Source organism: Rhodamnia argentea, chromosome 2 (assembly GCF_020921035.1).
Source record: "Rhodamnia argentea isolate NSW1041297 chromosome 2, ASM2092103v1, whole genome shotgun sequence".
Taxonomy (NCBI): Eukaryota; Viridiplantae; Streptophyta; class Magnoliopsida; order Myrtales; family Myrtaceae; genus Rhodamnia; species Rhodamnia argentea.
In genome coordinates, this window is record NC_063151.1 from 9927709 (window position 1) to 9952703 (window position 24995).

The 24995-nt window shown below is 39.8% G+C and overlaps 1 protein-coding gene across 1 annotated transcript; it reads right to left on the reverse strand.

Moving 5' to 3' along the window:
• Window positions 1-7420: 7420 nt before the first annotated feature.
• LOC115738540 (3-hydroxy-3-methylglutaryl-coenzyme A reductase 1) lies at window positions 7421-11593 on the reverse strand. Its single transcript, XM_030671154.2, has 4 exons — window positions 10489-11593; window positions 9775-9956; window positions 8568-8914; window positions 7421-8219 (listed from the first exon to the last, which is right to left on the reverse strand). The coding sequence occupies exons 1-4, from the start codon at window positions 11475-11477 to the stop codon at window positions 7977-7979; spliced, it is 1761 nt and encodes a 586-aa protein (XP_030527014.2). The 5' UTR covers window positions 11478-11593; the 3' UTR covers window positions 7421-7976.
• Between the last annotated feature and the right edge of the window lie 13402 nt (window positions 11594-24995).

The window sequence follows — 24995 nt, forward strand, 5'->3', positions numbered from 1 at the left end:
CGACAGTAGCCGTGGAGGCCGGTGACCGACGGCGATCGGCGACCCTTGGCGATCGGGGGGTGGAGATAGGCGGCGGCAACCGGCGGTGGACTCGTGGTTGTAAAGACGAGTATTAAGTTACACCGAGCTTATTTTTCTAAATTGATATTGTTTCTTTTCCTTTTGTTCCCAAGAACGAAGAGACCACTAGTTTTGCTTCTTGTTTCTATTCCAAATCTATTTTCGGGAATCATTTCCGTGCCAAACAGATTTTTATTTTTTTATTTTGTTTTCGGGAATAAAAAGAACAAGAATCAGAGAAACATGAGCGGTTACCAAACAAGTCCTTAGAGATTCGAAATTGCAAGATCGAGGATCACACTTTTTAGGGGTCAAATGTGTGCTTTCCTCCATTCACAAACGGTTATAGTCAATGCAACAATGCAAGATATGCGGGAAAATTGTCAAAAGAAAGGCCCTAAATTTATTATATTTTTGGCAATTCAATCCTAAATATTTTAATTGTAGCAATTGAGTCCTCAACCTTTTCATATTATGATAATTGAGTCAATCCGATTAATTTTGACTGGAAATCACCGACATAGACGTCCGCCGTTCTACATAGCACGAGGCAGGCTTGACATGAATAATTTTTAATAATGTTTTAATATGTGTTTGGTTTTTTTTTTTCTTTGTTTTATAACTATGGCTGTCAAAGTCCTTGGCCACAAGCGAGGGCCATGAGCCCCCCATCTATGGCCAGTGAGGGCATTGCCCCCCTCGTCTATGGCCAACAAGGGCATGGAGGCCCTCGCCATGGCTGACAAGGGTCATTGGCCCTTGCATGTGGTTGCCGATGGCCGTCGAAGACCTTGCCGGCTATAGTTGTAAAAAAAAAAAGCTAAAAGTCAATGTCGACCATGTCATGTAAAATGGTCTCAGCGATTCTCGGCCAAAATTCGTTGGATGGACTTAATTTGCAAAACGCGAATATTTTATTACTCAATTAAAAAAAATAAAAGATTTATAACTGAATTAGCAAACGTGCAATAAATTTAAGACTTTTTTTTTTATAATTTTTCCCAAGATATGCCCAAAAAGGGTGAGTTGCGAAATAAATATGGCAAAACGCTCCTTTCATTGTCGGGCCTTCTCAGGAAGGGCAAAGAGAGAGAAAACATACATCATACATGTTTCTGCATACTTATCACAACCTACATTTGAAGCCAAAATGACCTACATTTGGACCCCGTTTTCTGGTTAGAAAATGTGACATTTTTAAAAAATATTTTCCGGGAAGTCATTTCTCAAGACAATAACAGTACCTTTCGGTGTTTGGCTGAAACCCGAAAGTGAACTGCAAAATATTTTCCGACGTTTGGTAAGGAAAATCTTGTTTGGTCGGAAATTGCCAATGTGGAGGCCAACTATCCTACATGACACACCGAGGCTGACTTTTGCAATTTTTATCATCTTTTTTTTTTTTTAAGTTAGAATTTTTAATTATATTATATTTTGTTCTTTTCTTTTCTTTTCTTACATCCTTTTCCGATCAGCCCTCACCTATGAGCTGTCATCAGCCGTTGTCAAGTCCCGGTGACCAAAAGGAAGAAGGAAAATGAAAAAGAAAAAAATATGATCTCTAAAAACAATAATTGGCCTTGATGGACCCGGGCTAGGCCTCGATATTATTTGGCCCAGCCTCAATGGAACCTGACACAACATCCAAGGTCTTGGACACAGCCTAGATGGACCCAAACCATTTCGCCGGAGTCTTGGGCTCGGCCTCGATTGACCTAAGCCAGGGCATCAATGAACCGACTCCATTGCCAAGGGCCCAAAAACGAGCGCTAGGGTTCCCCTACCCAAGTGCAGAGCTTTTAGTTCAAGAGATGATACCTAGTCATATTATAGAAGATGTTTTTTGATTTCGTAAAGAGAAAATCATTTTTGGTTATTTAAGTTTTGGTAGGAAAACATTTTTCGTTGATTAAGAGATCCAAACGATGGAAGATAAGGAAAATATTTTTTACGAAACAAACGGAGCTTTGCGGAAAATGTGGCGTTTTTGCAAAATGTTATCGAGGAAGTTGTTTCCCAGAAAATGGAAATATTTTTTGTTGTTTGGCTAAAACCTGATATATGAACTAAAAAATATTTTCTGTCGTTTGGTATGGAAAATCAGGTTTGATTTTTTGCATCTTTACTTACTCGAAAATTGCTAACATAGACCCGGTTGTTTTACGTGGCTCGGCCAGCACCAACGTAGATAATTTTGTAATTTAAAAAAATAATATTTTTTAATTTTGAATTTCTTAAGTAATTTTTTAATAGTTTTTCTGTTCTTTTCTTTTTTTATTACGCAAGTCGTCGGCCCCGGTTCGGCGAGCTCAAGTGAGGCCAAGCCTTGCCTTGCCATAACGGGAGGCTCGACCTCGAGCAAGCTTGACCTCGCAGGCCTAGGGCAAGGCTGAGCCTCACCTGTGGCCGGTCGTCAATCATTGCGGTGGCTGGTGACCGCCTGAAGAAGAAGAGAAAAGAGAAAAAAATATTACAAATAAAAAGTATAAACAAAATTGAATTTTTTTAAAATATAATTAAAAAGAAAAGGAACGTGAAGGAGTGAAGGCAAGAAAGATGAGGGAAAATGTTTTATCTTTTCAAAAAAAAGGAAAATATTTCCCCCTATTTTCAAGGTGTTTTTTCCATGAATAGAAAATATTTTCCTTAATTAGTTTATTTTTTGTAAAACGAACGTCGGAAAATCTAAAAACATATTCCTGAAAATTGTTTTCCGCGAAACAAAACTATTCTTAGCTAGAAAATTGAAAACTCACCTAGAAGACGAAAAATCGCTGGGTTCCTTGACAGGTTAAGCTCGTTTATAATATTGCTTATGTTAAGAGCGCGCAATAGTAGCACCATACCTTCTCCCGGAAAGATCGCTAAGAGATAGCCTAAATCTGAGTTTGTCAATATATCCAGTTGGATCTATATCCACTCAAAGGCTTAAACCGATGAGTTATGAGCTAATATTGATATATTAACTACTCCACACACACCAATTCTCTGATATGTGTCTCCTCTAATACAACTCACATGTGTATCTCAACAATCTCCCCTCCCCTCACGTGCAAGATTAGTATTAGGTATGATGTACCCTTCCGCATCAAGATATTTCAGCTTGAATCTCCATCAACACACAACTTTATCCATGATCTCTTTATTTAGAACAAACAATTTTGATATCTCCATCAATGTCCAACTTCATCTCTAGTCTCTTTCTTCGGACCGAACAAGTTTGCCATCGCGCCCGCGTTGCTACATCATAACGTCCACCACCCGAAAATCGGATTGATTACCATATGTATGTAGCTTAACTTCATCCCCGATCTCTTTCTCCAGAACAAACCATGAACCCTGCCATAGGGCCCACATTGCTACACCACAACGACTACCACCCCAAAATCGGGTTGATCACCGGATTGGATAAAGCCCAACTTCATCCCTATCTCTTTCTCCAGAGTAAACCATGAAGTCTGCCTTCCATGGTCTCTTTCTCCAAACCGAACAAGTCTGCCATTGGGCCCGCGTTTCTACACCACACCGCCCACCGCCCGAAAATTGGGTTGGTCATCGGTTAGAGAAAACCCATCTTCATATCTAGTCTCCTTCTTCAAAATGAACCATGAACTCTGCCATCAAGCTCACGTTGCTACACCATAATGCCCACCGCCTGAAAGCTGCGTTCGTCACTAGATTTCTTTTTTGAGATATTTTACCAAACACCAGAACAAATTAGGGGCCTACCAATGCACCAGTAGCTCTGATACCATTTGTTAGAAGTGCATGTATGAGAAGATCGATAAGAAGGAGCCCAAGTTCGAGCTTGTCAATATATCTAGTTAGACTCACATTCACTCAAAATCCTAAGTCAATGAGTTATGAGTCAACTTGGATATATTAATCGCCACATACCACATCAATTCTCTGATGTGAAATTTCTTCAACACAACTTACACGTGTATCTTAACAGTTGGATGAGATCCGTCAAGCCATTAACTGTAAACTTTGGATTAAGAACGACAAAGTTAAATTAGTTTGTGCAAGTAAGGTGTACAAAGGACCTTTATGGGTGAAATACATGGTGCGTTCGAAATACATTTAGTGTGTAAATGATAACCATTATGTTCTCTTCAACTATTTATGGACAAAATTAAATTTTTCTATTTCCATTCTCCGAACAAGTTTCGGAACAGAGAAACGCGTTTAATAATGACACCTAATTTCTATTTTCGAAGCAGAAATTTATTTGATAACAGCATAAAATTTGTATGGTTGTTGGCCAAAAGTTAAAAAAAAAGAAGTCATCTTACCAAACGAATTTTTGTTTCAAACCTGTTCTCGAGAACAGAAAGGAAAAACAAGAAGAAGAGAGAAACAGAATAATTATCATCTGTGCCATTAAAAGATTGGCTATGTCTAAGACCAAGTGTGCCTACTTGTAGGCGCGAGCAGGGAACGGTAACCAGTGAATTAAGCGAGCATGATACGCGATGAAAAGATTATGAATTGGCTTCAAAACTTCAAATGAAATGTGTCGCTATTGTGGGTCCGGGATCGTCATCAGCTAACAATGGGCGTGACTCGTCGAATCGAGATATTGGCTTAAAGCTTTAGCTATGCTTCCTTTTTTTTTTGGCCTGACCCTTTAAGCTTTGGTTTGCCCTGATCTGGAAGGGCCAACAGAAAAATTGGCGTAAATCATTAATTCATGACTTCCGTCGTATTTTGCGCTCAAGTGAGAGAAGATAACAGTTAGTTGGTTATGTCATATCCATTCGTGAAATAACTCCAGATAACTATTTCAAATTTAGTAAGCGCCATGTGTAATCGTCGTTTGTAAGGGTTATAATCACCCTAAGTGTGCCCTTAGTAAGGGGCCAAGGGCCCCCTCATTCAATCACAAAAATCAATGTTCCTTATTTCTATCTTTACTTTCCGCAATTTACCCTTCCCGCAACTTTATATTCATGTACCTTTCAATTCCCATACTTTGCTTGTAGTTTTATATAATCTTCGTTGTTGATTAAATTCCGACAAAATGTTTTTCAACTTCGTCGTCTATTAAATTCCGACGCAGTATATATGTTCCTTGATTCATTAAGACTAATGTTTAGAATTGTCACAAAACGTGTCTCTTCCTACATAAAAATCAAAGAACCAATTTTGGCGAAACATATTTTTAGAACGCCCAGTGAGACAACTTGTAGTTCAGTTTGAGGATATTCAATGTCGAGAGCAAAGAATCATCCAGAACCTAGCAATGCCGCGAGTAACGATTGTTGTGACAGATCTACTATGCACTTCGAATTTTTACATGTTAACTTAACGGCAAAAGAAGGCCAGCGTGAGTGGGCAGCCATTCCCAATGTTTCACTAAAGATCAATCGAGAGAAGTTGCATCAAATCCTCATATGTTGCTTACTATGAGAGATTGTTCGAAGAGCAACGGAATGATATAGCCAATTCTATTGTGTGTCGTACTTCAGATGTGATCAGGTCGATCATCCTTAATGCCTTGGATGATGTTTTCTCGAGGCAAGGATCGTCCAACAAACCACCACTATCCAATCCAATGGTAACAAGGTACGTTCCTAGTCACAACTTATTTATTAATGACGCCAATGTTGGTCAGACTAATCAACCCCCTATAAAAATTATGCAAAGGTCTTGAATCTTCTAATCAACGTCACAATGATGAGAATAATCAAGCCGATGTTGGTCCAAATAACCAAATTGGTTATAATAATTTGGCAAATCAAACTGGTTAACAGGTTGGTCAATTGCTAAATGTTGAAGATATAAGGCCAGCTTCACCCGATATGGATGTTCCTTTAGGCCTAACATGCCGATTAACAATGATAATCTGGCAAGACCAGTGTCATCACCTAGAAGGCAAAATGGCCAACCAAATCGACAGTTGGACAACAATTTGGGTTAAACAAGGGTGTCATCATATCTATTTTTAGGTAACCACATCCTGAATGAGTCGATAACCACATTTTTCAAGAGGCGTTGAAATCCCTGAATTTGCCATTTTTACTGGCGAAGATGAACAATCAATTGTTGAACATATTTGTTGATTTATAGCCCAATGCGGAGAAGCATGGACAAATGAGTTTTTAAGAGCTAGGTTATTTCCGTTGTCTCTGTCAAAAATAGCTTTACACAATACACCGATTTATCACTTATTTTGGTGTGTAATTGGGCAAAGATAGATAAACAATTCTATTCGTAATTCTATAAAACGATGCTTGAGGTATCGATTTTTTATTTGGATTCACTCTATCAATACAATAATGAGTAGGCCGATCAGTTTGTGGCTCGATTAAAAAAGGCTAGAAGTAGATGCCTTACTTCACTTCTAGAGAAAGAATTCTCGAATTTGGCTTCCAATGAATTGAAATTCAATCCAAGAGAAAAATTCGAAGGCCAAACCTTTGTTGATTTATTTCAATTTGGCAACGTGAGTGTCTAAGTACGAGCATCTACTTAAGGATAAAGATACAAGGCCACACAAAGATTTTACACAAAACGTGGCTTTCGTGAAAGAACGTGTCGGATGATGAATTTGATCAAGATAACATGTGGCACATGTTAACTCATGATAATCTAATTTGAAAGAATTGGATGATCCATAAATCATTCCTTTCTTTAAAGGGATAAAATGATAAACTTTTTGTCATTATCGACAAGTGATAGACTTAGTGGATGAGAGCAAAGTTTGATCATTTATAAACATAATTACCGATAACTTGAAGGGAATCGACAACTCGCCAGTGAAGTCATCGACAACAGTCTTGAAATTTCTCAATAAAGTCATTGATATCAACAGCGAGTAGCTGACACGAAGGTAACCACTCACACAAAGATAACTTTTGATCAACATTTTATCATATCCATTCGTGAAGTAATTTTCGATAGCTACCGAAAGGAAATTATTTGTTCAAATTTAGTAACCGCCATTTCTAAGGGCTATAAATATCCTAAATGTACTTTCCGTAAGGGCTTTTTCAATCAACCATAACTTTTCGCAATTTATTTTTTCTTTAACTTTATATTTCTGTATCTATTAATTCTCGTACTTTAGTTGTAATTTCAAATATCTTCGTCATCAATTTATTTTTTCTGTAACTTTATATTCCCATATATATTAATTTTCATACTTTAATTGTAATTTCAAATATCTTCATCATCAATGAAATACCAACAAAGTGTTTTTCAACTTCACCGCTGAATAAATTCGACAAAGTATTCCTTCCAATTCATTGAGACTTATGTTCGAAATCACCACAGAACCAGTTTCTTCTTAACAAAAACTGAAGATCCAATTTTGATGAAATGTCTTTCGTCGGCGACCAATTTGGGCAAAACAGCATCAGAACAGGTCAAATTTCATTCACATGGTGACACATGATATTCAAAAGCAATCAATTTGGAGGTCCCATTACATGTGTAGAAACAAACAAACAAAAGAAAAACGATAGATCTGCTTGTTAAGAAACAGACAGAGAATGCTATCACCTGGTCCCCAAGCAAGATCAGATCGCACTCGGAGCAACTCGAAAGACGATCCCCTGCCCACCTACAAACAACTACAGGACACAGACTGGAATGACAAACAATAAAAATGAAGACAGCCTTCTGCAATTAGGTTAAGACCACAGATCGAATATCTAGGTGGGCAGGGGCACAGCCTGTTCCCGGGATCAACCGGAGAAGCGAATTTAGTACATGCAATTAAGGCAGGAGGGTAAGAAGATGGCTTGCCCAACCGGTCCATCTACACGATTCAACAGATACCACTAGAAACAATCCCACGCAGGGTTTAACATTCCAAAGTCCTTCTCTAATACTGAATTTGCAGTTACCCTTTCTTCTCAGTCACATACGCTTATTCCCATATTCCAACACTCGGGCCACGTTCTCTCCATCTAAGATCCGACTTTTGTGATGTCTCTGCTGGATCTGTTATACTTCATGTGACTCTTTACAAGCTGCCCAGCTGAAATGGCGGACATTAGGGAGAGCTCTCCAGCAAGAACTGCACCGGCGACAATGGTGGCCAGACACCTCGCATTAGCTCCCGGTGACTCTGTACTTGCACCCTTGACACTAAGCAGGTTCAGGCAGGCAGACTGTGAAGCCAGCTGAGTTCCGCCTCCAACCGTGCCCACCTAATGAAGAGAAATTCAGTTTAAGGGAAGATCCACAAATCATTGAACGAGACCATAAGACTCTGATTGCATCACTTATCCTCCTTGGGGTTTTACCACCCTTTTTTATTTGATACCATTTCTAGTCTCCGACAAACATATTAACACTGCAATAAAACCTGCATTATTTTCTCTTTAAGTTCAACACTTTGACACTGGTTGCTCTCCTTTCCTGCATTAGTAACTATCTTTACCTTCTCTCATTCCATTCCCCTTTTCCAATTCACAATGACCACATTCCTTTTAGTCATGGGAAAAAAAAAAAACACAACCTAAAATAGTTTGAAAGGAAAAGAACCGGTTATTTACCTCAATGGAAGGCATGGTAACAGAAATATGAAGATCCTTTCCTTCATTGACAGCTTCCATCATGGTAATGCAATGAGAACTCTCCACATTTTGTGCTGGATCCTGACCAGTCGCTATAAATATAGCAGACACAATGTTGCTTGCATGGGCATTAAATCCACCAAGCGAACCAGCAACAGCAGATCCTGTAAGATTCTTCAGCATGTTGAGCTCAACTAGTGAATGTACACTGGTTTTCAAAACCTTCTTCACCACCTCTTCCCTAATAATTGCCTCACAAACAACTGATTTTCCCCGCCCTTCAATCCAATTCACAGCAGCAGGCTTTTTATCGGAGCAAAAGTTTCCTGATCCAGAATAACAAAGTTAATGGCAATGAAGAAAACCAGTCTTAAAGTGATACTTGATTTTCAGCAGTCAACATTTCCTAGAACAACCGACCTTTCCCCAGAAAAAGAATTAGGAAAAAGCTAAAGCAGTTATCGAATGGCTATATGACTGGCTAGCATACAACCTATTGGACATATAACAGAGAAATGAGCGTCGTCAATAAATAACGAATCCCTACTGCTGTCAATACAATACAAGAAGTTGGTGTGATTATTTTACCATATACGTCCACTTTTCCATGAATCGAGTAGCAAATAATAACTCCATAATCCTTGCAAGGACCCAAGTCTCCAGTATTCATTGTACAAAAGTATTTCCCTACGGTCTAAAACATTGAGATGAGTTCGTTTATACGATCATCAAGAAAACATGAATTTGGCTGCATGAAGACATCAAAAAGGGAGCTTCAGGAGAAAAGAACAAAGGGCCCTTACGCATGCAAAATGTTCAAAAAAATTTCGACTTGGTCAATACCATAATGAAAATAGTTCATCACTTTTCATGGTATATTAGTGTCCTGGCTATATCTGTTGAGCAAATTTATCGTGCAATAAAGGAGACTGAAATTTGTTCGATCATCTGCATTCCCTGGGTGTATGTATTAACATCATAATGTTGCATGGGAATTAGACAGACATGTTAGATGTCCAAAGCTTTCTACCAGCTGCACACAGGCATCTCTGGATCAGCGGAGATACTCTCATATATATATATATATATGAATAACCCATCAAAAGTTACTATTCTGACAGTCAATGTCAAACTCAAGGACGAGGTTCGATTTAACCGACATAGTACGAATTAAGTGAAACTTTACCAGAAATGCCAATTACATCCATGTCCGGGAAATCGCTTTGAAGGAAATCCAGCACATTTTGAACCCCTTTTGACACCATGTTCATCCCCATAGCATCACCTGTACTGCAGGTGAATCTCATGTAAAGATTCTTTCCAGCAATCGAGCATTTTATACTCTGAAGCCTTGCAAATCTACTCGATCTGCAGAACAGAAAAACGGTTTCCTTGTTATAAAAAGGTAATCAATCCTCAGATAAAGCAACCACCTTTTTTCCGAAAGAGTAATTTTGGGGGAGAAAAAAGCCTTCTTTCCAGGTAAATGATGGCTCATGTTGAAAGCCTCTTTGTTTTCCACCTATTCTTTGTTTTCCACCTATTCTGGGTTATCAAACTATCCAAATGCTTGCCACAAAATTGCCGGCACAATTTGGATTGACATCACTTGACATTTTTAATATACAGACATTATCTATCTAACCTCATCACTCAAAAGGTGAACAATTCTCATCAAATATATCTATCGACATCAGAAATCCACAACGTAGGAACAGGTCAGAATCAATAATGATTGGAGAACACACAGAAAATCAAAGGAAAAAAAGCGACAAACACAATATCCGCATAACTCCACACAACAAGACAAAGCACAAGACAACCTAAAACCCGACATAAAATAATTAAATAAGAAATAAAAAGTATGGAGACAAAACAAAGAATCCAATAAACACTTGACCTGTTGAATACCAAAGCCAAGGTCTCGAAATTGACTGGATCCTCCAGGAAGAACTTCAACTCCGACGCTCTCTTGGCGGAACCGAACCGAACCACCGGCGCCCTCGTCATGCCATCCCTCAGCAAGACGCTCGTGGCCCCGCCGGAGGCATAGATCGCCTTACACCCCCTGTTCGTGCTCGCCACCAAGCAACCCTCGGTGGTCGCCATCGGCACAGAATACTCCAATCCGTCGAGCAACAGCGGACCGGCGATCCCCACCGGAATCTGCACGTACCCAACCGGCATTTCGCAGCACTGCCCCAGAATCGAGTTGTAATCGAACCCTTCGAGAGGCAAGCCCTTCAATGACCTGCCGGTCGTCCTCTGCAGCGCCTCGCGCCGAATGGAAGCGGCTCTTTTACAGTCCCCGAGCACGGACTCGAGTGAGTACGACGGGATTCTACCGTCCGTGACGGACTTGACGATCTCCTCGTCCTCGACGGACGACAGAGTCGAGTCGATGGGCTCGGGCTCGGCCAGTTTCGGAGGAGGACAAGCAATGGCGGCGCAACGAGGGTCGTTGTCCTCCGGGAGAAAGTCGTCGCCGGCGACGTCGTCGTCGAGGATGTCCCACCCGTCGTGAGAGGCGCGGGAGATGAAGGACTGGACGAAGCCGATGCCGAAGAAGCCGAGGAGGTAGATGAAGGAGGCGATGAGGGAGACGATCGCGGCGATCTCGGGGAGGGTGACGACGTGGAGGGGGATGGAGCTGCGGATCTTGTCGCGCCACCGGTGGAGGAGGTAGTACGCGACGGAGAAGAAGAGCGTGAAGAAGACGGCGTTCGTGAGGTACAGCGGCAGCGGGAGCGCGTCCGATGCCTTCGGGGACGAAGGCTCCCGATGACCGACGGCAGGCGCCGCGAACCGGAGGCTCTTCCGGTCGTCGTGGTGGCGGCAGCGGGAATCGCCGCCCCGCGAGGGTTTCGGTTGCCGCCGGCGGACGTCCATCGCTGTCACCGGCGGCGTGGTTGAGAACGAAAGAGGGAGGAAGATCGCCCTTCTAATAACCTTCCAAAACTCGATTAGAGAGAGAGAATGTGGACAACGAATGTGAGCTGGAGAGACAGAGGGAGAGGGGGAAGTCTTTAGAAGCTCTTTTTTCCAAATGGCAGGAAATTGGACACGGTGACACGTGCCAAGGACCGTCAGATGTTGTCTCCATTTTTCCTCGCTTTTCACGCGGCGGGGAGATGCGCACGTGCCGGGGACGTGCGTAATTTCCACTCTTGCCCCTTCGCTTCCGTCTTATTTAACCAATTTCCGCCAAAGAAAAGTAGAAGTAAAACAATGAAGCGAATATCCAAATTCATCGATAATTCCGCCGGGATGGGGAAGCATAATCCCAGAATTTGATTCAATTTAATCTCTGTCTTCGTGTGGGCTAAAGCAATTTTGATTCGTTTGGAAACTCTTGCCACTTTGATTCGTTTGGAGCTCCAATTCGTCAGTAAATTCGACTTTTTTGAGCTCATTCTCAAAATAGACAACCCATCTTTTAAAATTTCAATTATGGAAAGGTTCATGCTATTCCCACTCTTAGAGTGGGTTTGGTTCGACTTTACAAATCAGTTTTGGAGGAATTCAAATACCTTTAACCTAAAGGGCTTTGGAGAAATACAAATAGCGTTTGGTAAAAAATATTTTGAAAATCAACTTTGACCTAACTAGTGTTTGGTAAGAAAATTTTGTAAATGGGTTTTCTCACAATATTTTTTAAAATAAAATATAATTAAAAATAAAGAAGGAAAATCAAACCTAAGGCAAAGACCGGCCGTAGTAGCTAGCCAAATCTAGCGCCGGCTACGGACGGCCAATGCTACCAAGGGTCGGGCAACCTCCGGCGACTATCGCCGGGGCTGCGTGACCCTAAGCAGCTATTAGCAAGGTCGTGCGACCTAGGCAATGAGGCTTTAGGGCGCACAACCTAGGTGACGGTCGGTTGGGGTCGGGTGACCCTCGACGGCGGTTGCCGGGCGTTGCGAGGCCCAAGCGATGGCCGTGGGGGTCACACGGCCCTAGGCGGCCGTCGTTAAGGGTCGCATGACCCCCGGTGGTCTCGGCCGCATTCGCCGACAAGCCGATCACTTTGGGCTTTTATTTTTTTTTTCTTTAATATTTTTTAATAAAAAAAATAAGAGACAAATCGAAATTTGAAAGAAAAAGTGATGACATTTTTAGAAAAAAAAAAAAGACCCTAGTTCATCATTTGACCAAATGCTGAAAGCTCAATGCCAATCCCTATTAGCATTGAGCTTTTAGCATTCCTAAGGCTAACTTTCATTCCAAAGCTCCTTAAGAATGGTTGCCAAACTCCCTACATTTTCCCTAATGAGCTTTGGGGCTTCAATGGGCTTTGGAAAAGCTGAACCTTAATTGGCCTCTCACACCCACTTTTACATTAAATGGACTAATTGTCCATTGCTGGCCTCACTCTTGATTTAAGATTATTTCTTACAATGTTTTCTTCTTTTTCATCTGTTTTGATTTTACTAAAGGTGAAACTACTCGTTCTCCTCTCAAACGACATTTATTAAGATTAAATGTGATGCGTACTCTTAATCTAAGATTAATGCTTGCCTTTTTTTTTTTCCTGCCTTTTGTCTTTTCTTTCTCCATTTGGTAGATAGCTAACTAATTATTGTACTTTTGACAAAAAAACAAATTGTTCTACTCTTTATTTTCTGTAATAGGGAACTATCATTGAAAAAATAACTTCAGCAGGAGTAAGACGATAATCTATGAATGCATTATGTATAATGTTACATCAACTGTCATATTTCAATTTTGAGTAGATTCTCGCAAATTTGATTGAAAAATTAAAGTGGAAAATTTCACGATTATGAGAATAATCTAAAGAAATCAAGTAAACAATGTGCAAAATAAAACTAACATTTCTTTACTTTAACATAGGATTTGTGCTTGCTTGGATTATAATAATGGAGAATAGGTTCAGAAGAAGACAAACATGAAGGAAAGTCGAAAAAGCAGCTTGAATGTGACAAGGGGTGTCATGAGCCAATAAGAGAGTGAAAGTAGCGCGAGCCTTATTTAAAATCCTTTGCCCTATTATGGTAAGTTTCAAAATTTGATATTTTGGCGTTCCACATGCTGAAAAACACCACCAAAATCCTAAACGATGTCCACCGTGATACATTTATCCTAAATTTTTTCTTGTGAGACCAAAAATCCCAATTTTGTATATGTGTGACATATTTACCCCCAAACATTTTTTTATGACATTAAAAATCCCAAACTTATATTAATGAGACACATTTACCTCAAATTATTTTTTGTGACACAAAAAATCTCAAACTTATAAGCATGTGACACATTTACCCTAAATAGTGAGGTAAATGTGTCACACATATACAAATTTAGGATTTTTAGTGTCATAAAAAAATCGGGTAAATATGTCGCATTAATATAAGTTTGGGGTAAATGTGTCACATGGATAAAAGTTTGAGATTTTTGGTGTTACAAGAAAAAGTTTAGGGTAAATGTGTCAGGTAAAGTTTAGGATTTTTGGTGATTTTTTCCCAATTTGGAAGAGATTTATATTGACCAAACTATCAAAACGTTAGTTGAAAACTGACCAAAATTGTTGACGTTGGGCACGACCAAGGTTTCTAGCTATCACGTCATTGCCGCATGGTTGCAAAGCATTCGTGGACAAGATTTCATATGTAATTATGCAAATCATTCTTTTTTTTTTCTTTTTTTTAAAGATTTCTTGCATCTTGACCATTTCGGCGTACACTCAATTTGCGTTGCAAGATTTTGCTTGCTTAGATTTTTTTTTTTTTTTTCTTTCTTTTTTCCAGTCCCTTTTTAGTTTTATTTTACTTCTTTTAAAAGGATTGTGAGGCCCCACCACGTTCTTTTTGCCTTTGCGAGATTGACGTCTGATTCAGTGGTCGGCCTCTGTCTTGCCATCCATCCTCTGATTATTGTCGTAATCTGCCAATCATCATCGCTGGAAATGCACGTGGCCCCGCGGTCTTCGCATATAACGTGGCTGCGGACAAGAACCAACGCGACAGCTCCGGCGTATTCCCTGTCCAATTTACACTAACAAAAAAATTATGTGAATTACGCAATATTACGTGGATCATCTTGGCGCTTAGTTATGTTTTAATTAAGGTAATTAAAAAAGCTCGTGCATTAAACATTACCAGCTGGTCAAATGTCGGTAGAGGAGGGCCAAAAAACACGAACAACCCAAGATCAAATCATAGTATTCGGTAAATATTTTCCCTTGATATGAAAAAGGTTAGAAATTATATTGAAGTTCATGGACTAGATTGAATATTTAGAAATAGTTCAAAAATCACATTGAGTGAAGTAAAAGTCCAAAAGCGACATTATTTATTGGGCCAAACTTTCGAGGCTATTTATGTCGTTTTTTTTTTAAAGTACAGGGGCAACATTAGAAAAAGAAAAAGATGGCAAAGTGCATATTTTTCACAAGTGACTTTATTAGCCCCTGATTCGATGGTTAGTGATATATTAAGGAATGGTAATCGATACAAATGGTTACTCGGTGTTGGCACAACATGTAATGTGATACCCGAAACTTAAATTTGTTAATTGCGGTCCTTGAACTTTAGGTTAATGTGAAATGTCGTCCATAAACTTTTAATTTATTTAATGTGGTCTCTCGACTTTTAACACAAGTTAAAATTTATTCTCTCGATTGTATGAAAACATTTAATATTATTCCCAAACTCGAATCAATGGAATAACAAAATTGGACATTTTTCATAAAGTCCATGGACTGAATCGAACACATGTCAAATGATCAATGTGTTCCATTGAAGAAATTAAAAATACAATGACAATGTTTCACGTTAGGCTAAAATTCAGCGATCATATTAATAAATTTTTAAAGTTCAGGATCACATGGCATATTACGTCAAAATTCATGCACCATTCGTGCCATTATTGAAGGGGGGGAAACGAGTGAAGGGCAACATGGTAATATCCTTCCTAGCCAGCAATTATTTCCTTTCTGGCCCCCAACAAGTGGCATCATTGATGTCGATCGACATTTCCTTGCACCCCCGCGGGGCGATGTGCTTACCTAAATTTTATTGTAATAATATTTGAGAATATATACAATTATAGTAGGATGCTAAAATGGTCATATTATAAATTTAAGGTCATTTGCGATCAATATTACAACTACTTTTTTTTTTTTGTTTTTTGTTTTCAAGAAGAGAACATCCCTTGTAGCCTCTCAAGATGTAAAATGTAATTCACGTGATGCTATATAATAAGTCAAGCGCCTGTGGGTCTCGCTTTGGTGAAAAGCAATTTTTGCTTAAGCTTCAATTGTGAAGTTTAAAAATACTCTATGACTTCTTTCAAAATTAATGGTAAAAAAAAAGTAATTTTCTATGTCGGATCTGTTCTACTCATGGTAAAAATTATTGTCATAAACAAACTTTACTTATTTATCATGAAGAGTTTATAGAAGACAAGTCCAAAATAGGGGCATCATAAGTTCGTAACAAAGCAACTCCCATAGAATTTGGGAGGGTTTAGACAACCAAAAACTAGGAAGGGAATCCAATCGAAGGGCTCTAGAGATCTAATGAGCAACCTATTTTACAGATCTTTCGCAGTGGGACACGGACAAATTAAATGAAAAAATGAAGTAACAATTCGATATTTGAACAGTCACGCGCTCTGGATTTCCACTTTATCAGGCGGGTCATTCGTAACAATAGTCAATCACTCAATTATGAAGTCATGGATTATCAATGTGAACACTTAAGGGAGGTGGGTCGGTAGGTCAAGGGTAACATGTCTCCTGACCCTTTTCACTGTTGGATTGCAAAATCAAAGATTGTGAAAGCGAACTCGTTCGCAATAACGACATGAGCAAGGGGACAACTTACGGGCCACGAGGGACACTGTAGATAGTGGCGGCACGTGACGTCGTGGTGTTTTTTTTTTTTGGTCAACGTGATGTCGTGGTTACTGAGTTGGAAAAATCAAAATTTTCTTTTTGTTCCTTCCAATCTTTTCATCTTGACCCCACCCAAAAATATATATATATATCTTTTCGTATTATAAAATCAGCCTTTCGGGCTGCTTCTAAGCTTTGCTTCGTTTCGCTAATATGATCGTCCAGGAGAAGACTCTGTACCGGCTCGGTGGCCAACCGCGGGTAAGGATCGTCGCTACTGCGCTGACCGATGTTGAATATGTCGCATGAGCTTTTTCATTGACGACTATCGAACTGCATTGTCGGCGTCAGCCGAGGTCCTTTCGCTTGGCACGGTTCGTTTTCAAGTGGGATAACGACGTAACCGACCATTGAGTTTTGACGAAATTCGTAACGTGTTCCCGAACTTTTAATCTGTTCGATCTGATCTCTACACTTTTGAAGCAAAATAAGTCAAAAAATTTCTAAATCTATTACACTTTTGTCAATTCAGTCATAAACCTTTACATTTTACCAATTCAGTCTTAAACATTTTTTGAATTTGTGCCAATTCAATCACAAATCTTTTTTTTTTTTGTGCCAATTCAGTCTTAAACATTTTTCATTTGTGCCAATTCAGTCATAATCATACTATGTTTATGTCAATTCAATCCATCCAACCAACTTTGGCGAGTCCGTGCTGACGCTAATATAGACAATTTTATTATATTTTAACTTTTTTATGGAAATCTGCTAGGATGTAAACAAAGTCTCGTTGGAGCATGTTATGTAAGCCTTTCTGGTCTTTCACGTGGATTTGGTTCTCTCCCTGTCAGTTGTTTACAAGATCCTTTATCGTGCAGACGGGAAGTAAGTATGACCATTTGAACAGATTTGAGAATGCATCTGAAAATTTGGAACTCTTCGAAGCAGACATGCTGGATTAACGATTCTCTTCGTTCTGCTATCGAAGGATGTACTGGAGTTTTACATGTTGCTATTGTCCAGTTCCTTCCTCCTCTGCACAGAATCCTGAGGCAAGAACACGTCCATCCAGCACACTCGCCGAGTACTGCACTTGTCTAAATTGGTTTTAGCGTGTAATCCACATGCGCTGCATTCTCATCCTTTTCCTTATCGCTTTGGAAAGAATTTACCGCATGTTAAAAATCCTTCAAGCATTTTAAGCTGCTTGGTCAATGAATAGGATGTTTCTTGCCCTTTTCACACATCCAACTAACTTGTCACAGGTAGAACTGCTTGAACTTGCTGTAAAGGGAACACGAAATGTTCTCAAGGCATGTTGCGAAGCAAAAGCGAAGCGAGTCGTTTATGTTTCATCCATCTCTGCTATTGTAATGAATCCGATGTGGCCAAAGGAGCGAGTGAAGGATGAAACTTGTTGGTCGGACAAGGAGTACTGCATTACTACCGAGGTATTTTTTAACTGACTCTCTAGAACTTACAGGCTTTGATCTCATGATCTGGTCGCAATACAACTAGTGAATTTTTCGGTATAGATTTTCGTGGCATCTTCAATTCCGTTGCTATTTTTTTCTAGCAATCATGTTCCTTTATCAGTGGGAATACAAGATTAAGGTTTCTACGTAGGATAACTCCTTTGAAAACTTCAAAATTGGAATCAGATCCAGATGGATGCTTTGCATGCATTATTTTCCTGGAGAAGTAGTATCTCTTCCTGCTCCGAGATCATGTCGATTCTGTAATCTTGTTGGAACAACTTGCTTGCTAAAGTGCATTTTCTGTAAAGGTAATAACTTATCGTACCCCTGATTTTTTTACCTTGTTTCTCCGACAAGTTTGATTTGGGTCAGATTGCCCCCTCCAAAAGTTCTCTTAATTGTCGCAAGATCACCCCTCAACTTCCTTGGTGGTCTCAACTTAATGAATTGTTTTATATGACTTGCATTTGAAACATCTCTGAGGTCAATTTCGCCACATAAACTGTCAATAGCGAAGGGATACATCATGTGCAATTCAGCATCATGCTATTTGCTTGGAGCGGAATCGAAAGAAACGAGTCGGAATTGACATCTGGTGAGAAATTTATGCTCAGAACACTTAGAGCTGCACGTCACGCGATCAAAATACCACCAAGTTTGCATTGGTGGTCAAGCTTCAGCTTCATCTGAGACAAAAAAAAAAAATGTAAATGACTCTAAAAGTTTAATCCAGGTAATGCTATTTCATATGCATGCTTCGATTTGCATATTTCTGGAGTGAGATGCATTTCCCGTTGTTTGCTTTGTTTAGGGAAATTGTACTTTGTTTCTTTCCTTAAGTTTCATGCTTTCCTCCGTCACCTCTATATTCTATGTATTGACTTCTTAACTGGTGGGAAACTTACGCGATTTCCTGATAACTTCGAGATTGTCTTCGTCACGCAAAACGGTGGAGTCAAGGTACAAACACGAACAAACAAGCGAGACATAAATAACACAGAGAATTCAAGTAGTTCGGCCAGGTATGCCTGAGGCGAATGCAATTGCTCGCAACACATAGTTTGCAAGTGTGTCCTAGACCCAGGTATGCCTGGAAAGACTCACCAACTCAAATGAAAGAGAGACAAAGTATTTACCTTACACACTCCCACTCCATCATGGCTCCTTGAGGTAGACTTGACGTCTGTACCTCAGCGACGCCTGCATAATAGCTGCCTTTCCTCGCTCCTTCATTCCGGATGTCCGTTCGTTAACTTAGGACATCTGACTCATGTCCTCACCTGAACAATCTCCCTTGCTACAGGTGTCCTCGAACTTCAATCTTGAGTCAATTCCAAATCGAATTGGGTCTAAACTTCTAGCTACATACACCTTAGTGAGAAGTCTGAACTTCTAGATCATTGGGTGCTCAATCACCACAATTAGCAGTACCAACACGTGAAGCGCCGGACATATGCTACACCTTCAAGCTCAGTGCATTGTGATAGCTTACATGGTTTGGTTTATGACATGTAACAAAGGAGAGTACTCTGACTAGCTGAATACTGAAGCATTTCGACACTTTGCTGACTTAACTTCCCCGAGTCACTCGCAACACCTCAACCTTGGTCTCTCTCTACATCTCCGTACCCGACGCTTCCTCCAGAGCTCCCCCAAATCATCCATCTCCACCTTTGCGTTTGCATTCAACCGTAGCTCCAGCTCATCCACCTCCGCCGACCGATTCCACTTAGTTTTCACCTCAGAACTTCCGTCAGTTGCTAGGGAATCTGGCGACAATGTAGAAACCGACGCTTCTCTAACACTCCTTATCTCTAGGCTCTCACGAAGCTCCACTTGTTTCTCTATACTGTCCAAAACTGTCTCCACAATTGATCCCTCACCCCTATAATGAAATAGAGCAGATTTGTGGAAGGATTTATGCTGGGTGCAAGGCCGAGTATGCACCTCTTTGCCATTGACTACAACGTGCCTTCACTTACACGAGCATAAGGGAATCGAACACTATTAGTCTGATGTTGTCAGTGGGCTTACTTGACCATGTTTCTTAGTGAGTTTTATACCCAGTTGTTGGTGACGGTGATCTGTTCTCTAAATAACAAGTGGTATATGCCGCTTCAGCCCAGAAATTCTCACCAAATCTACTGACGGAGAGTAAAGAGCGAGCTTTCCCCCATATCATTATGTTAATCTATTTTGTGACTTCAGTCCAATCCTACACCTCGGAGGTCTCTGAGCATCGATTCGAACGCACAGTAGGTGCCAACCCTTGCTTCTTCATTCCAGATATCCCTTCCTTAACTAAGGACATCCGACTCATGGCTTCATGCACTCCGAACCATCTCACTTGCTTCAGGTGTTCTCGAATTCCAATCTCAAGTCGATTCCAAATCGAATTGGGTCTAAAATTCGACCCGCATTCAACAGTCTTAAATTGCGTTATGAATAGTGGATTTTTTTTTAAGGTGACTTCATTTTCTATATAGTTCCAGTTGAGATCAGTTTGCAATTTACTCGAGGGAACGAACTTTATGGTGATTGGTACTTGGGGGACATTAACGTGACAGGTGAACTGGGCACCTTGGACCGTTTATCTCTCCTGAGAAGATGGAAGGCTTTGCTCCCAATCAGATGATATTCATGTAATTCCGCACTTGGGACTTGAAACTATGCACGTAATGGATACTCCAATGAAAGGACATTTCCTTCTTTCTTTTTGATTTTTTTGGTCTTATTGGGACCTCTATATCTGGAGCAAATCTTGCAAGCGTCGAGCAACCTTTGCGTACCACCGATGAACTCGACTCTGACTGATCATCTGGAGTTAGATTCCAAATCTCGAACTTCAATCTTTTGAGTCAATCCCAATCTTGACTTGGGATAGAGATGTTAGGCTGCGAACTAAACCAATCATGGGAGGATTGCCAATTCGATTGATCACGTGAGAACCGTCTACCTTGTCTCAGACCAAATCTTCGGCCTCTAGAATTGAGCCCACCCTCAAAACTCGAAAAACGGTGAATTGGTTGAATTGGCATGACCGATCAATGCATAATGATTATCAGATGAAGATGAGGCATTCGATTTTTGGAGAATTTGTGCTTCTTGGACAAGAAGGCGTGATCACATATCACACATGGCAAGAATTGTAGAGTTATTGGTGATCGTGGTGACGAAGGGATCATACTCGGATAGGAGCTCATTGAGAGATTGATCGGGTTTCTTGACAACATTCTAAAAATCAAGTTTAGTCCGATTCCCTTGGCCATGCAGCGATTAGTAGAGCGTCGTCCTAAAGCGAGTCAAATCTCCCGAGATATCTAAAGGTGGTGAAATTCATGAAAAGTCTTGTCTGAGAGTCAAGTTGATCAAACTATGAACGTGTTGATCTGTATTGACCAAGGTGGAATATGAGATAGTGACTACCATTCTAATCAATGATAAGCTTTGACTGACACTGAAAAGACTAATCCACATAACCCAACACATCGTTGCACAATAAAATAGGTTGAAACTGAGATTTCCATAAAAGATAGTTGTTTATATCAAGCTTGATGGACATGAGACTTGTGATATTGGGAAGAATAAAAGACAACGAGAGTGATTGCACGACCACAATTCGAGTAGCAGCAGAAATCCGAGCAGCAGAGAAGAGGGAAGAAGGGGGTAAAAGTGGACGTACCGTTGTTGAGAAGTGATGGAAAATTGGGATAAATAGAAATAGAAGACGATGGGTAAAGAGATGTAGAAAAGAATAAAAAATAGAAATTGTATTGCACATTGTTGAGATGGCAAAGGAAGTGTTGAGTTTGGGGCATAAATGTTGAAGAAATCGATGCATTTTCCTATTATGATACCATGTTGATGTATGGAGCCAAGAAGAAAATAACTCGTATGGCATATATTCATAAGAGTGATTAATCACAAACAGGATATAAATAAAAATAAATTTACAAAAAGACCCCATTAATACATAAAAATTACGTATCGATACTACTATCGACAATGGTACCGAGTTACGCAATGCGAGTGGCGGGGTGGCGGGGTGTCTGAGGCAAAGCGGACGAGGTCATTCACACCAATCAAAACCAGCAGACATCCTCTGCTCCCGGAGTCCTTTCTTTTGGTTCCTCCGTGCGCAGGCTCCGGAGTTGATTCCTCTCAAACTCACAACCGATAACAAAGAGAGAAAAGGAAACATCGGCTGTCATTCTCTGTAATTTCCTTTTACGTTTTTGCTCACCCACCCCTCGCGTCTCGTTCTCCAAATCAAAGGAGCAGAAGAAGAGACAAATGAGCGACAGGCCCCACCCCCAGGCCCCACGCAGAGTTTCCTTAATCGGATGGAAGTTTCAAGTGCGTGGTGGTGGCGGCGGCCCCCACAGGCCGGTGTGCACCGGGCCCCACCGATTCCTCAACTCCCCACTTGACCCGGCGTGACCCGAAGCTTCGTGTCCAATCAAATCAGTGGGAACGCGACCTCCTTCTTCCTTACTCTTCCCCTGTTCTTCCTTTGACGGCCGCCAGGACTTTCCTGGCATCGCCCCGAGCATGTTCCTAGATACTGCGCGAGCCTTGTCATTTTGTTTTTCGTATTATTAGTGAACGAAAAGATTAGTTTTTTTTTTGTCATTAAACGAAATGATTAGGTAATTAGCGGACGCATATGGATGATAATGATGCATGCTAATGAATGTCCCCGTCACAAACCTGTTTGTGATCATGCCATTTCTAGGGAGGGTCCCTTTCCAATGAGCTTGGCAATGCGTTGGATAGCTCTAATCGGCCTTATCCAATACCCAAGACCTATAATTGTTTGACATGTCTCGCGGAGAAAAAAAAAAGGGTACTTGTGAATTTTAAGGTCAAATGGATAGCAATCGCCTTGTTAGCAATGGTGACGGTAAGATGTTTTTGTCTCAATCAAGATCGTCGGGATGAATGTGGAAAAAGTTTAACTTTCTTAAGACGCAACCCAACCATTTTTTTTTCATTTTGGTTTTTTTTTCTCGAGATCGAGATCTTCGGGATGAATGGGGATGAACAGGGTCTCCAATCAAGGAGCCAACTTGCAATCCCCAAAAAACCAGTTAATGTGTTCGGATTTACGACCTCAAATTGGTCCTCCGATTCTTAAGTCGGTCAAGCGAAAATAAAAATAAATAAGGTGACCTAGGGAAGGATTCTGTTCTAAAAAAATGATTCTGATTGGAATCATATTTTCTGATTTTGTTCTCTATATGACTTTTAGAAAATCAGAACGCATTTGGTCACTACACAAAATTTACGTTCCCGAACGGAAACGCATTTTATTTTTTTTAATTTTCTTTTAAAATGTTTTTTTAACTTTTTTTAAATTTTTTTAACATTTCCCCCATTTTTTTAATTTTTTTAAATTTTTTTATTTCCTTCCCTTTTAAATTTTTTGTTAAATTTTAAATTTTATTTTTGAATTTAATTTAAAAAATTAGTTGTTAGTAAATTTTCAAATCTAATTTTTTTTTAAAGTTGAAAAGTTCACGTGAACTTAATTTTTTTAAAAGAACCGAGACTTTGTTCTTTTTTGTGATTCTAAAAAGTGTTCTTTTTTTTAGAGAACCAACTTTTTTTTTACTTAATTTTGGTCCAAAAGTGTTCTTGGGAGCGGAATCAGAATTAGAATCATTTGTATTACCAAACATGTTTCTAATTCTTTTTTGTTCCGAAAAACAGAATCGGAGAAACAAAAACGTTATCAAACATGCCTTTAGTTCTTTGAGGGTGTTTTTTTTTTTTTTTTTTTGTGCACGTGAATGTAGCATATAATAGATGTCACTTACAAGCCACGTGGACTTTTGTAACGCACCAATTCTTACCAAATGGGAAATTACTTGATTATTCTCGATTGAATATGATCTAGAGACAAAGTAGTAAATTTAATCCCACATATGTTGGATCGTAAATAATCAGTAGATTGAATCACCAAAGATGGTTTTTTTTTTTTTTTACTCAAATAGTTACATCAAGTCCAATTAAGACACACCTAAGATTCCCCAACATGAAGATTCCATTGGAAGAGACAACAATCAGATCCAGTGAAAGATCAACGGGTAAGGTATCCAACCATCCCATTGCGGACCACAATTTTTGGCAGTCTCCTCTCAACGATACTCTTACGGTCACCAAAGAGTTTCTGGAATAATAATTTGGTGCATTCCAATTTTCTGGGACTGTTGCTATTTTTATTCGATGTCAGGATTATGCGTACAATCATAACGAAATAAAAAATAAAAACGAGAAAGAGAAATCGAAACACAAATGTTTATCATCGTTCACCTTTAAATTAGGGCTACATCTAGCATATGATTTTACTATAATTAGCAATCCAAATTTCTCTATTACAACTCTCAATTACAGAAAAAATATATTATACATAACAGTAGCTATTCATGGATTTAAGCTCAAATTAACAATTAAAATGCAAGCTCAAATTATGAAAGTCTCCTAGCGCTCAGGGGATCCCGGTACTTTCTTGTCGATGGGAAGTATGAACTATACTCCAACATGAAAGTGTTCTTCTACTTTTAAAAAGTATCGTAGCTAATCCTTCAATTACAATATTTTCTCTTTGTCAGTCTATTTTTACTCGTCGGATTGCTGGCATGGACGTTGCAATAGATGTGCTATGTTATAATTTGCCCAAAATTATTATACGGCCCAAAATAAGTGCCACATTAGGCAACATAAAAGGGATCGGTAGAGGGGCGGGAAGACGTCCGTCCATCATGTCCACCATGGTCACAAGCTCAACTTCTAAGCTCGCGATGGCCGTGGCTTTTCAAGCGTAAGATTGCAGCCGCCATGTCCGCTCGATCGGAGCTCTCGGCGGCTATGGTCGCTCACTTCGTAGGTTTTGAGTGGATTGCAAACCATGATTTGTGCATTTTTTGTTAGCTTTTGATTTGGAAAGGCTTGAAAGGAGAAGAAGAATCAGGACGCGAGCGAGCGAGACAGAGAGTATTGCCCCATTTGTTGAGTCCCCTCACTCAATTTAAAGGAATTTACGAATTAAGAAAAGCATTTGATTATCGATTT

Bases quoted from the DNA above. Each gene is read 5' to 3' on its own strand.
- LOC115738540 (XM_030671154.2), bottom strand. From the start codon at position 11,477: ATGGACGTCCGCCGGCGGCAACCGAAACCCTCGCGGGGCGGCGATTCC. The intron at 9,957-10,488 runs GTCAAGTGTTTA...TCTGTTCTGCAG, and splicing joins TTGGCTTTGGTATTCAACAG to ATCGAGTAGATTTGCAAGGC. The intron at 8,915-9,774 runs GTAAAGTTTCAC...ATTCTGGATCAG, and splicing joins GGATGTAATTGGCATTTCTG to GAAACTTTTGCTCCGATAAA.